Source organism: Capra hircus, chromosome 22, assembly GCF_001704415.2.
Source record: "Capra hircus breed San Clemente chromosome 22, ASM170441v1, whole genome shotgun sequence".
In the NCBI taxonomy this organism is placed as follows: domain Eukaryota; kingdom Metazoa; phylum Chordata; class Mammalia; order Artiodactyla; family Bovidae; genus Capra; species Capra hircus.
The window spans coordinates 11,708,912-11,722,152 of NC_030829.1; the positions used below are offsets into that span (position 1 = coordinate 11,708,912).

Sequence of the window (13,241 nt, forward strand, 5' to 3'; positions counted from 1 at the left end):
GTGGCAGGACCCTGGTGTCTCGTGTGGCGATAGTGGAGGTAGGGAGGATGAGAGAAAATTGTGGAAGAGTGCCCTGGAGTCTGGGGAGAGGCTTTTCCCAGCAGGAGGGGCTGCATGCGCTTCGGTTCCTGGGTGGGTGTGTGGCTTCTTCCCTGGGACCTGCTTCTGCCCTGACTGGCTGAAGAACTGAAGAGGGCAGGTTGAGATGGCTTGTTCTCCAGAGCCCCTGCTGTCCCAGTCCCTTCCTCACCACGCGCTCTGTTCTCTCACTGCTGCTTTCCTGGGATTCCCTGTGTGAGCCCGCTTGTCAGGCCCTGTTTGTGGAGCTGGGTGGCGTGGGTACTGTTTGTAGCGTGAGTGGCGTCCCAGCGAGCTTTCCCACATTGCACAGTGATGGGCGCTGTCTGGGTAATAATCTGCTTAGGCTGCAGAATGGCACAGACTCGGGGGCTTCAGTAACAGGAATTAATTTTCACTGCTCTAGAGGCTTGAAGTCCAAGACCGAGATTTTGTCAGGATGCTCCCTGGCGTGCGGAGAGCTGCCTTCTTGCTTGCCCTCACACAGACTTCTCTCTGGGCGTGTCTCTTCCTCCTCTTAGAGGGACAGCAGTCCTGTCAGAGCCCCACCCATGTGGCCTTGGCTGACCTTTATTACCTCTTCAGAGGCCTTATTTCCTAGAACAGTCGTATTGCCGGTTACGGATTTGAGGGCAAGGAGATGCAGTGCACTTCACAAGAGTCTAAAGTAATGGGGTCGGTTGACAGGGGATTGCTTTCCCTTTGACCTACCCTTTGGAAGGGAAGTTCACTTTCTTCAGGACTCTGCTTTGGGGTCAGTGTTCTTGATTAACACTTTCTTTGGGCAGTCTTATCTGCACTGGTGATCTCAGTTGCTGTGTATGTGTGGAGGTGTCCTCTTGAGCTATTATATATAGTCCTGAAAATATATTTAAAAACTGGGTCAAAGTGTGGATATGGAGGTTCCCTCTTTTGATGATCAGCATCAACCCTTTTTCTGAAGGCACCTGGAAAAGATGGACAAACAGAGAAAATACCTCCGGTTGAAGGCATTGTACAGCTAAGAAGATAGGGCATACCTACCAGGCCAGGATCCGTGTGACTGCAGAGGCCCTGGGTGGTGACTTTTACATCTGAGTCTGTTTTCAGTTGCACATGGGCAACTGAGAGGCCGAGCCTTGCACTTGACACCCTTGCGGGGCGAGGAAGACAGGAATTGGAATTTGAAACAGAGGGTGAGTATAGTGAGCCCTTCTTTTTGGTTTGGGGCCGCAAAGATATAGAGTAGAGAGGGAGCCAGAAGACAAACTCTAAAGTGGGATGAAGATGTTAGGTGGTGGAAGTCATGTTGCTTCTCAGCTTTCTCTGCAGCCAGTTTAGGACTCCGTGTGGCCATTGGCCACTCGTGTATTTGCTTTCCAGCTTCAGAACTTTACTTCTGCGGTTCTTTGCTGTTCCTTTTGTCTTTATGGGTGTATGCCTTGAAAACCTTTTCTTTGCTGTGGTTTTAGTGGGATTACACAAAGGAGCAAAAATAAAATTTGTGTATAATCCTTGACCTTTTATCTGCAAGCTCTCTTGCCAGTGTCCTTCAGGAATGATGGGCTCTGGAGAAAGGCAAGCGTTGTGGAGAATGGTCCTGGGCCCTTGCTTTTTGGCTGTTGGTTCTAGTTTTTGCTGCGCCAAGTCTCCGTTGCTGCTCGGGGTTTCTCTGGCTGCCGAGTGCAGGGGCTCCTCTCTGGCTGAGGTGGCTTCTCGTGGAGCAGGGCTCTGGGCGCACGGGCTACAGTAGTGGCTTCCAGGCTCCAGAGCGCAGGCTGAGCAGTTGTGGTGCGCCCGCTTAATTGCTCCGTGGCACGTGAGATGTTCCCGGATCAGGGACTGACCCTTGTCTCCTGCGTCGGTAGGCAGATTCTCTACCACTGAGCCACCAGGGAAATCCCCCTCCCACCCCCCAACCTTGTTCTGTGGATGGTGTTAGGGAATCATTTACAAAGTCGAAGCTGAATGTGACTCGAGGTGACATGGCTTGATTTCTTGTTCTGCTGGCACTAGTCGTAAAGAACCTACATGTCAGTGCAGGAAATGTAGGAGATTTGGGTTCCATCTCTGGGTGGGGGAGATCCCGTGGAGGAGGGCATGGCAGCACACTCCATTTTGTGGAGAATTTTGTGGACAGAGGAGCCTGGCAGGCTGTAGTCCACAGGGTCTCAAAGAGATGGATATGACTGAAGCGACTTAGCATGCAGGCTGGTAGAGCTCCTCTTGTCACCCTTGAAAATTGCTCCGAACTTGCATTTCTGGCGATAATAGTGAACAGAACAGCCAAAAAACCTCGTTATACAAGACACGTGGAAATGCTGGATAAAGTATAGCGAATATCCTTTTTAAATGTATATTCATAATTGCATGTATAAAAAAGGAGAAGCAAGAGTGGGCTGGAAACTAGAGCTGTGCCCTTTCACTGGCGAAAGCTGCTTTCTCCTGAGGGACTTTGCCTCCTTCCATAATGTAAAGATGCGGGTTTAGTAGCAGTGTGTGAGGCCCGGGAGATAAGATGTGGAACTGCGACTGAGGCTCTCACATAAGACGACTTCTGCAGGGTTATTCATTAAGTGAAAGTATGGACAAGAGGGAACGTTCTTTTCCTGATAAAGGGAATAGATAAATTGTTGATTACTGGGGAGGTGGGTAGTTCCACTTGAGAATTTGTAACCATAGATCTGTGTGCTTCCATGAGCTTGGAGTTGAAGTTTATACCATCTGTGTTTCCTGGGAACCTGAAGTTGAATAATTACAGTGATTCCAGATTGGTACTGTCCTAGAGAATTTGGCAGAATTTGGCAGAAGCAAAAATATAAATTATTTCTGGAAAAACTTGGCTTCACTTTTTATTCCCACAGAAAAGGCCGCCACTGAACATAAGTTCTGTATCCAAAAACAGAATCCAAAATTCCAAAACACACAGGGAAACAAGATTCCATGAGTGAAATCATCAAAAGTAACAAGTGGGATAAATAGATGTTTAGGAAGTTAAATTATGGAGTTTATATAAACTAGAGATTAGGAAGTATGACAAGAAATGGAAGTATCAAAATTGACCAAGAAGGTTTTTTTTTTTAAGTAGAACTTGTCGAAATTAAATAATAGATAAATTGAATTTATAAATTAATTAGAACTAAATAGCAAATTAGACCCAGCTAAAGAGAGAATTAATTAGTTGGAAGTTAGATCTGTGGAATTATCTATAATGGTGTTTAGACACAGATTAGGCAATGGCACCCCACTCCAGTACTCTTGCCTGGAAAATCCCATGGGCAGAGGACCCTGGTAGGCTGCAGTCCATGGGGTCGCTAAGAGTCGGACACGACTGAGTGACTTCACTTTTACTTTTCACTGTCATGTGTTGGAGAAGGAAATGGCAGCCCACTCCAGTGTTCTTGCCTGGAGAATCCCAGGGACGGGGGAGCCTGGTGGGCAGCTGTCTCTGGGGTCGCACAGAGTCGGACACGACTGAAGCGACTTAGCAGCAGCAGCAGACATAGATTTGAAAAATATGAAAGCAGAGTTAAGAGGCTGGTCTGATGGTCTGATGCTTATAATAGGAATGTCAGAACATAGAACACGGAGGTATAAATAGATGCGGGGAAAGTGGAAACAGTGACAGATTTTATTTTCTTGGGCTCCAAAATCACTACAGACAGGGCTTGCAGCCACAAAATTAAGACTCTTGCTTCTTGGAAGAAAAGCCATGACACACCTTGACAGCATATTAAAAAGCAGAGACTTCACTTTGCCGACAAAGGTCTATGTAGTCTAAGCTGTGGTTTTTCCAGTACTCACGTATGGATGTGAGAGTTGGACCATAAAGAAACCTGAGTGCCAGAGTTGATGCTTTCAAACTGTGGTGTTGGAGAAGATTCTTGAGAGTCCCTTGGGCAGCAAGGAGATCAAACCAGTCCATCCTAAAGGAGATCAACCCTAAATATTCACTGGAAGGACTGATATTGAAGCTCCAATACTTTGGCCACCTGATAGGAAGAGCCAACTCATTGGAAAAGACCCTGATGCTGGGAATTTGAGGGGAGGAGGAAAAGGGGGCAACAGAGGATGAGCTGGTGGGATGGCATCACCAATGCGATGGACATGCATGTGAGCAAACTCCGGGAGATAGTGAAGGACAGGGAAGCGCTGTGTGCTTCAGTGCACAGGGTCACAGAGTTGGACACAATGACTTAGTGGCTGAGCAACAACAACAAAGAATTTTTCAGAGTCAATGAAAGATGTGAATCATCAGATTAAAAGCATATTCTTCTGAGCAGTATGGCAACCCACTCCAGGATTCTTGCCTGAAGAATCCCATAGACAGAGGAGCCTGGCAAGCTACTGTCCATGGGGACACAGCTGAAGCGACTTAGCACGTAACTGCATAAGCCCATGCCTCTGAGCAGTACAAATAAACTTAAACATATAGCTCATTAGTGAAATTGCAAGAAGCAGATCTAAGAAAGCAACCAGAGGGAAAAGACAGAATATCTACAAAGTTAAACTAATCAGACTTTTCTGCAGTAATGGTGAAAGCCAGAAGACAGTGGAATAATACCTTCAAGATGCTGAGAGAAAATAACTCAACCTAACAGTTTATGTTCTTCTAAACTGTCAGTTAGGAAAAAGAACAAAATGACATTTTCAGAGAGATAAGGCTTCTTTATCCAAAGATCTGTACTGAAGAAAGGTGTTCTGTGGGAAGGAACACAAATATTATGTTAAACTAGTTTAATGTAGGTTGAACGGAGGTAATTAGAACAGTGAAGTTCCAATAAGGGATAGGAGAGATGTTGATTAACTTTCGGCTTTTAGCATAAACGTACACGTTGAAGGTTAGCCTATAATGAAATGGAAGTAGGGTGCAAGTGGCTGAAATAACGGAATTTGAAACATGCATCCATTTGGCTGTGCCAGGTGTTGCGCACTTGGGATTTTTAGTTGCGGCATGTAGGGTCAGATCTAGGGATCAGACCTAGGCCCCCTGCGTTGGGAGCAAGGAGTCTTGGCCACTGGACCCGCCGGGAAGTCCCTGAAGTGGGATCTAAAATGATAATCTAAAGGTGGTAACTGTAGAGAAAAAACAAATTTAAACGTTGTTCAGCCACCAGGTCGTGTCCGACTCTGCAGCCCCGTGGACTGCAGCATGCGAGGCTTCCCTGTCCTTCACTACCTCTCAGAATTTGCCCAGACTCGTGTCCATTGAGTTGGTAGTGCCATCCAGCTATCTAATCCTTTGTTGCTCCCTTCTCCTCCTGCCTTTAATCATTCCCAGAATCAGGGTCTTTTCCAGCAAGGTGGCTCTCACATCAGGTGGCCAAAGTATTGGAGCCTCAGCTTTAGTGTCAGTCTTTCCAATGGATATTCAGGGTTGGTTTCCTTTAGGATTGGCTGGTTTGATATTGCAATCCAGGGGACTTCTCCAGCGCCACAATTCGAAAGCATCAGTTCTTTGGCACTCAGCCTTCTTTATGGTCCTGCTCCCACATCTGTACATGACTGTGGGAGAAACCATAGTTTGGACTAAACAGACCTTTGTTGGCAAAGTGATGTCTCTGCTTTTTAATACATTGTCTAGGTTTGTCATAGCTTTCCTTCCAAGGAGCAAGTGTCTTTTAATTTTATGGCTGCGGTCTCTGTCTGTGGTGATTTTGGAGCCCAAGAAAATAAAATCTGTCACTGATTCCACTTTTTCACCTATTTGCCATGAAGTGATGGAAACAGATTCTATGATCTTCATTTTTTGAATGTTCAGTTTTAAGCCAGCTTTTCCACTCCCCTTTCACCTTCATCAAGAGGCTCCTTAGTTCCTCTTCACTTTCTGCCATTTAAGTGGTATCATCTGCATAGCTGAGGTTGTTGATATTTCTGCCAGCAGTCTTGATTCCAGCTTGAGTTTCCTCCAGCCCAGCGTTTCTCATAATGTCCTCTGCATATAAGTTAAATAAGCAGGGTGACAATATACAGGTGTTGTACTCCTTTCCCCGTTTTGAACCAGTCTGTTGTTCCATGTCTGGTTCTAACTGTTGCTTCTTGATCTGCATATAGGTTTCTCAGGAGACAGGTAAGGTGGTGTGATACTCTCATCTCTTTCAGAACTTTCCACAGTTTGTTGTGATCCAGACTTCAGCATAGTCAATGAAGCAGATGTTTTTCTGGAATTCCTTTGCTTTCTCTATGATCCAGCAGATGTTGACAGTTTTCTTTCTAGTTCTTCTGCCTTTTCTAAACTCAGCTTGCACATCTGGAAGTTGTCCGCTGAAGTACTGCTGAAGCCTAGTTTGAAGGATTTTGAGCAGGACCTTGCTAGCATGTGAAACGAGCACAGTTGTGCGGTAGATTGAACATTCTTTGGCACTGCCCTTTGGGATTGGGGTGTCCTGTGGCCACTGCTGAGGTTTCCAATTTTGCTGACATAGTGAGCACAGCACTTTAACAGCATCATCTTTTAGGGTTTGAAATAGCTCAGCTAGAATTTCATCACCTCCACTAGCTTTGTTCGTACTAGCCTTTCCCAAGGCCCACTTGAGGATGTCTGGTGAGTGATCACACCATCGTGGTTATGTGTCATTAAGACCTTTTTTGTATCATTCTTCTGTGTATTCTTGCCACCTCTTCTTAATCTCTCCTGCTTCTGTTAGGTCCTTACCATTTCTGTCCTTTAATTGTGCCCATCCTTGCATGAAATGTCCCCTTGATAGCTCCAGTTTTCTTGAACACAGTGGTACTTGTAATGGGACCTGTAATGGGGGGTTTCTTGGCTGTGCTGGGCCTGCGTCGCTGTGCACAGGCTTCCTCTCGCTGTGGCAGGCGGGGTCTACTCTGGTCGCCGTGTGGGGACTTCTTGCAGCGGCTTCTCTTGTCATGAGGCACGGGCTCTGGAGCACGTAGCTACAGTAGTTCTGCTGCACAGGCCTAGTTGCTCCGCAGCACATGGAATCTTCCTGGACCCGGGATTCAGTTTTAGATCAGACAGTATTAGGTTGAGTTGGGATAAAAAGAGATACAGAAAGATTTGAAGTACGAGTTGGATAAAGATTAATTGGGAAAATACTAACTACGAGAAATGTCATATAGCTGTGTTAATGTCACGTTAAAGTAGGCTTTCTGCAAGGAGCAAACAAATGAAAGGGGGTATTTTGTAGTAAGAAAAGTTTTATTGGAATATGTAAAAAATTTCTATAACCCAAAGGAGAAGCAGCCCAGCGGAAAAATGGGAAAGGACGTGAACAGGCAGTTTTCAGAAGGGGCTGACACACACATGCATGACCACTTTCACAAGCGATTAGGAAATGGGGATCAAAAGCGTGACGTCCGATTTCACCCTGGCCCGGTTAGCACGTCGCAGGGGCTGAGGGGTGGCCCAGTGGGGCTGGAGTCTCTTGGGCACGTACAGTGGTACATCCACGTGGGAGAACAGTGTGACCTTGTCCTGTGAGTTGGAGATGCTCATCCCTGGGTCCCCCCATCTCTGACCTCTAACCTGTGGTGTATCCCCTAGAGGAACACCCGCTTGTGAGAAGACACACAGGAGAGGACCCCAGGAGGGTCCATGGCGGCAGGGCTTACATCAGCAAATGTTGTCAAGGACCCTAAAGGTCCAACAGGAGGGTGGGCCCTGAGGCTGTGGTCTGGCCATACAGTGAGCTGTTCGCTAACACCGAGAGTAGAGGCGTCACAGAGCAGGTGAAGAGGGTGTGTACTCCATAGCGAGGCAGCCTTGGGCCCAAAACCCGGTTTTGACCCTTAATAAACATCTTGGGTAGAGTTGTTCTCGTGTGTGGGAGAAGTTCAGAGACGGGCGCAGTCCACTGTGGGATTCTTTTCTGCCTCTTGTATGTGTGTGTCATTGCACGGTGCGTGCACACGTGTGTGTGTGTGTGTGTTTGTCTGATGCTCCAGCCCTCCTCCTCACCTCCACTTAAGTTCCCTTTATCCCGCACACACCAGCCATCCTACTCTGGTCGTGGGGAAGATGGTGAAGAGCATCCTGTGTGGACCAGGGGAGGCGGAGTCACAAACTCAGATCGGGATATTGTCGCTGGCTGCCCCCACCTTCGGGACCCTCCTTGTCTGCTCTGGAGGAGCCTGCGGTGACAGCGGGTGCTCAGCCAAGGGCAGGTCCCTCCTTGGGGCAGGGTGAGGGGAGCCCAAAGCATGGCCTCCGGGGAAGGGAGCCTGACCTCTGTGTGCGCTTGTGTGGTGGGGTGGGGGCTGTCTCTGCGCAGACCTGGAGGCTGGACGATGCGGGAGAAGGCTGGGCTTGCCTCACTTGGCCGCTTCTCTGGCTTGGTGGCTCCTGCAGGGAGCGGGGGGTGGTGACCTGGCGCCTGAGGTGGGTGGTATCCCATTCTCACCACTCCGCATTGTAGGGGGACTGTGCCCATAGAGAGGCGGGGCTGTTCAGGGAGCCCCAGGAACTAGGGGCAGAGCGCAGCGGCCGGCTGGCTGCTGGGGTCTGTGGTACCTCAGAGAGCTGTTGGCTGAGCTGAATGTTCCGCAGACCCAGAGCTCGTGGGTCTCCAGGGGAGGCGTGGCTGCCCCGGCTGCACACCCTCCCCGCAAGGTCTGCCTCAGGTCTCCAGCCCGCTCTCTCCCCCCATTGGATTTCCCCCTTGTCTCCCCAAGTGCAAATTGGGGACATCCAAGGCCAGCTGGCCTGGGAAACAGACCTTGCATGTCACAGCCCATCCATTCAGGTCCATCCTGCTCTCAGATCGTGGGTTCTGAGTGGAATCTGCACGTGGTTCTGTGTGTCCAGGATTGGGGTTTCCGTGTCTCGCCTGGACTGGGGGCTTGGGGAGCACCAGAGGTGTCTTCCCACCGACGTGTAGACTCCTTGGAACATCAGGGCTGCCTCTTGGGGACACTGCTGCTTGTATACCTGATTCCTTGAGAGGCTAGTGCTCAGGTTGGCTGGTGCTCGGGGTAGAATGAACCCCTTACCCTCATGTCTTCGGGGGAGGTGCCCCTCTGGGCTCTGAGGCAGCAAGTAGGGGCACAGCTTCTTCTCCTGCTGGGATGGGTGAATGGGCGGGGGTTGGGGGAGCCTCCTGTGTAGGGGCCCCGGCTCTATGAGTGTGGGCAGGAGCCCTGTGTCTATTAAAAGGCGGAGGCGGCCTTGTGGTTGGAGTGTTGCCAGAGGCTATAAATAGCAGAGTGTGTGCAGAAGGAGTGCCAGGGAGGAGGGAGGAGGGGGATTCCTCTCCAGCTGGCAGCAGAGTATGAGAGTGGGGGGGCATGCAGCCTCCCAGTCTCCCCGAGTCCCCCTGGGGCTCTGAATACAAAGCTCTTGCAGGTGTGGGTGTACACACCCCCAGCCTGATGGGGCGGGGGGCTTGTGCTGTGACGAAATGGCATTGGCAGTGGGGAGGGATCTGACTCTGATATAACAGTGATGGTGCCAGGCATCGTTCTCACTTAAAATGCAGTAACTCACGTCATTCTTGGGACAGCCAAGGAAGTGGGTTTGTTAGCATCCCCTTTACACGAGTGGGGAAACAGAGGCACGAGGTGGCTGGGGCACTTGCCGGGGGGTTGTCCAAACCGGGACCTGAATGGGGTCGAGGCCCCTTTTTTTCAGCTTGTGTGTGGGGTTCCCCGGGTGGCGCTAGTGGTAGGACACCGTCTGCCCGCGCGGGAGGCGCTGGAGACATGGGTTCCGTCCCTGGGTCGGGAAGATCCCCTGGAGGAGGGCACCGCAACCCACTCCAGTATTCTTGCCTGGAGAATCCCATGGACACAGGGGTGGCAGGCTGTAATCCATGGGGTCACAAAGAATCAACATGACTGAGCGACTTCACGCATGCACGTGTAGGAGGATCTTGTCAGGTGTGGGTCCACGGTCATCCTGAGCCCCTGGTCTTAACTGGAGCCTTGAGATTTGGAGTTCCCAGCCCTGTCCGCATGGGTCCTGCTCACAGGAGTGGCCAGAGGGGTGCCTGCCTGGTCAGCAGCCTGGAGAGAGGAGCTGGGCCAAGCCTGGAACACTCCTGCTGTCTGCTAATGTCTCTTGTCCGGGCTCCCAGCTTTATATGGGGCGCAGAGGCTTGTTGTCAGAGCAGAGATGGACCCTAGGGCTTGGGCTGTAGGCTGAGGCCATCCCTCGTTTTCCCCTCCCTCGACAATCCAGCTCCAGCCAGGAGAGAACTATGTCCTTCTGTCTGGTTATTGGTCCGTCCTTCTTTCGGTGCCTCTGCCCATCTTTCCAGCCTGTGTCTGGACCTGGTTCTAGCACTCAAGACGGTCAAGGTTTCTGCTGTCAAAGCATCAGCTTTGCAGTCCTGTGGGGGAAGCCTGACATCTAAGAAGCAATCATCAAGCACATTTGTAATGTTTTGTTTCTTATATGAGTGTTTATTATGTTATTGTCTCTGGGGGGATTATTCGGTTGCATTATTTTTATACTTTTTGAATGTCTGGAATAACCCCTTAAACAGCAATAGGCAATTAGTCACTTGGGATAAATGAGGTGATGGAGGAAGTGCAAAGGCCTGTGGAAGTGGAGAGTAATTGGCCTGGCCTCCAGGGAGAGAGAAGAGCCAACATTTAAAGGAGAAAGTGGGGAATGCCTTTCAGCCAGAGGTAGTAACTTGTGTGAAGCCTGGAAGCCGAGCATATTCAAGAGCCTGGCGATGTAGTGTGCAGCAGTCGGGGGAAGGAGGGTGGGGTTGTGCCCAGCACCCCGTCTGTAGCCCAGCTTGGGGGTCTGGCCCACAGGTCACCAGTCCCCGAGGACCCCCACTAGATTTGCTGACATGGAGGCAGTGGGTCCCGTGTGCCCTCTGGATCGGGCGCTTTGCAGAGTATGCAGCTGCCAGTGCTGCTGCAGGTGGGCGGGGGGAGGGAGAGGTGTGGGCATCGTTGGCACCAGCCTGGGCCCTGCCGCAGCGTTTGGTCTCCTAGGTCCACCCCGTTCCCCCAGCCCCGCCCCTCGCTAGCAGAGGTGCTCTGAGACAAGACAGAGAAATGGGCAGGAAGCTGCGCTCCTAGTTTCTCGGAAGTGGTCCCCGAGTTTTGCACCAGAACCACCTGGGACAAAGGGGGTGGTTAAAAACACAGATCCTGCCCCGACTCCAGTTGCAGGGATCTGGGCTGGGCCCAGGAATGGCATGTCTAGCATCCGCCTCCCGCCCCACTCCAGCACACGCAGTGATTCTGACATGCCCGGGGTCTCGGGCCCCCTGCTGTGGTGCAGGGAGGCCCCCCAGAGCCCCAGGTGTTGGCCGAGCCCCTCCCTGCGCACCTGGCTGGTAGTCTGTGCCCGCCCCTCCTCCACCCCAGGGCCCTGGGGTGGTTCAGCAGCAGCTGCCTCCCCTGGGCACAGGTTCCGGGCGCGGGGAGGCCGAGACGCGGGAGTGCATCTACTACAACGCCAACTGGGAGCTGGAGCGCACCAACCAGAGTGGCCTGGAGCGCTGTGAGGGCGAGCGGGACAAGCGGCTGCACTGCTACGCCTCCTGGCGCAACAGCTCGGGCACCATCGAGCTCGTCAAGAAGGGCTGCTGGCTGGACGACTTCAACTGCTACGACAGGTGCCGCTGCCCCCGAGGCCGGGTGTCTGGAGTCCACCCGGGCTCTCGCCGGGTCCCAGCCCTCCCGGGTTTCGAGGTCCCCAGTGATGCTGGGGGAGGTGTCCGCCCTTGGATCTCCCTCCCGACTCTGCGTCCTGCTTCTGGGCAACCCGACCCCCACAGTTCCCCATAGGGATCTCTGTCTGTGGTGAGGGCTTTGGCTGGGCCGCCCTGGGTGTCTGTTCCTCAGGCGAACTGTGGGTGGGAACCTGTGCCTCCAGGCAGGAGTGCGTGGCCACCGAGGAGAACCCCCAGGTGTACTTCTGCTGCTGCGAAGGCAACTTCTGCAACGAGCGCTTCACCCACCTTCCCGAGGCGGGTGGCCCAGAAGGTGAGGGCGTGGGGGGCAGATGTGGGCCGGCCTTGGCCCCCAGGTGCTTGGCTCCTGCGTGGGGTGGAGAGCGGCTGCAGGGGTCTCTGCTCTGGCCCTGGAGGTGTGCAGGTAGGCGGACTGTGTGATGCTGGGCTCCGTGTGTCCCCCAGTCACGTACGAGCCACCCCCGACAGCCCCCACCCTGCTCACTGTGCTGGCCTACTCGCTGCTGCCCGTCGGGGGCCTCTCCCTCATCGCCCTGCTGGCCTTCTGGATGTACCGACATCGCAAGCCCCCCTACGGCCACGTGGACATCCACGAGGTAAGATGGGGCTGGCTCGGGGTGGGGCGGGGTAGATCCTATAAAGGCCAGATCCTGTTAAGCCCTCGATCTCCCCAGGACCCTGGACCTCCACCCCCGTCCCCTTTGGTGGGCCTGAAGCCTCTGCAGCTGCTGGAGATCAAGGCTCGGGGGCGCTTCGGTTGTGTCTGGAAGGCGCAGCTCATGAACGACTTCGTGGCTGTCAAGATCTTCCCACTCCAGGTGTGTGTCTGCCTGTGGGGCGTGGTCTCCAGGTCATCGGGCTGGGGCCTGAGCCCTCCTGCCCAAGAGCAGTCCATACCCTGTGCACGCGGGGTGAGAGAAGAATGGGCCCCATTGCGGGTGGCAGCGTTTATTGTGGGCCTAGGGTAGGGCTTTCGAAACCCTGATTTGCAGAGCCTCAGTCCACCCTGGTTTTTAGGGTTTTGCTTTGACATCAGGTTCTGCTTAGAGGCCCTGGACACCAGGCTGACGGAGCCATTGCCCAGGACACTCTGCTTCTCGTTGGTTGGGTGGTCCTGGGCCGCTCCTTTCTGTCACTCTGGGCCTCAGTGCCCTCTGTCGTAAACCAGGTGCTGGGCTCAGTGATCTCAGGGCTCACCGCTGGCCTGTGGTCCCCGGCCCAGCTGAGTCCTGCCCTGCCCCTGACAGAGGAGGTTGGGAGCGGGTGGGAAGCTGCCAGGTGGCGTGGCTGCGGTGGGGTTCAGCTGCGCCTCCCTGCTTCAGGACAAGCAGTCGTGGCAGAGTGAGCGGGAGATCTTCAGCACGCCTGGCATGAAGCACGAGAACCTGCTGCAGTTCATTGCCGCTGAGAAGCGAGGCTCCAGCCTGGAGGCGGAGCTGTGGCTCATCACAGCCTTCCACGACAAGGTGAGCCTCGCCCCGTGAACCCTGCTCCCGCGGGAGGTGACCGTGGGCCCCACTGTGGCCTTCCCCTGAGGTCCCCTTCCACGGGTGTGGACACGAGGGT

General features: G+C 52.6%; 1 protein-coding gene across 4 annotated transcripts in view; it reads left to right on the forward strand.

Annotated features, from left to right (window-relative positions):
* The window catches only part of ACVR2B (activin A receptor type 2B), a 37,051-nt gene that overhangs the window by 9,096 nt on the left and 14,714 nt on the right, over positions 1–13,241 (forward strand). For 2 of the 4 annotated variants that reach the window (NM_001314169.1, XM_018066624.1), the window contains 5 exon segments: positions 11,390–11,597; positions 11,858–11,967; positions 12,120–12,271; positions 12,350–12,493; positions 12,998–13,141. In NM_001314169.1, coding sequence (NP_001301098.1) covers positions 11,390–11,597; positions 11,858–11,967; positions 12,120–12,271; positions 12,350–12,493; positions 12,998–13,141 — 758 coding nt within the window. 4 annotated transcript variants of the gene reach the window in all.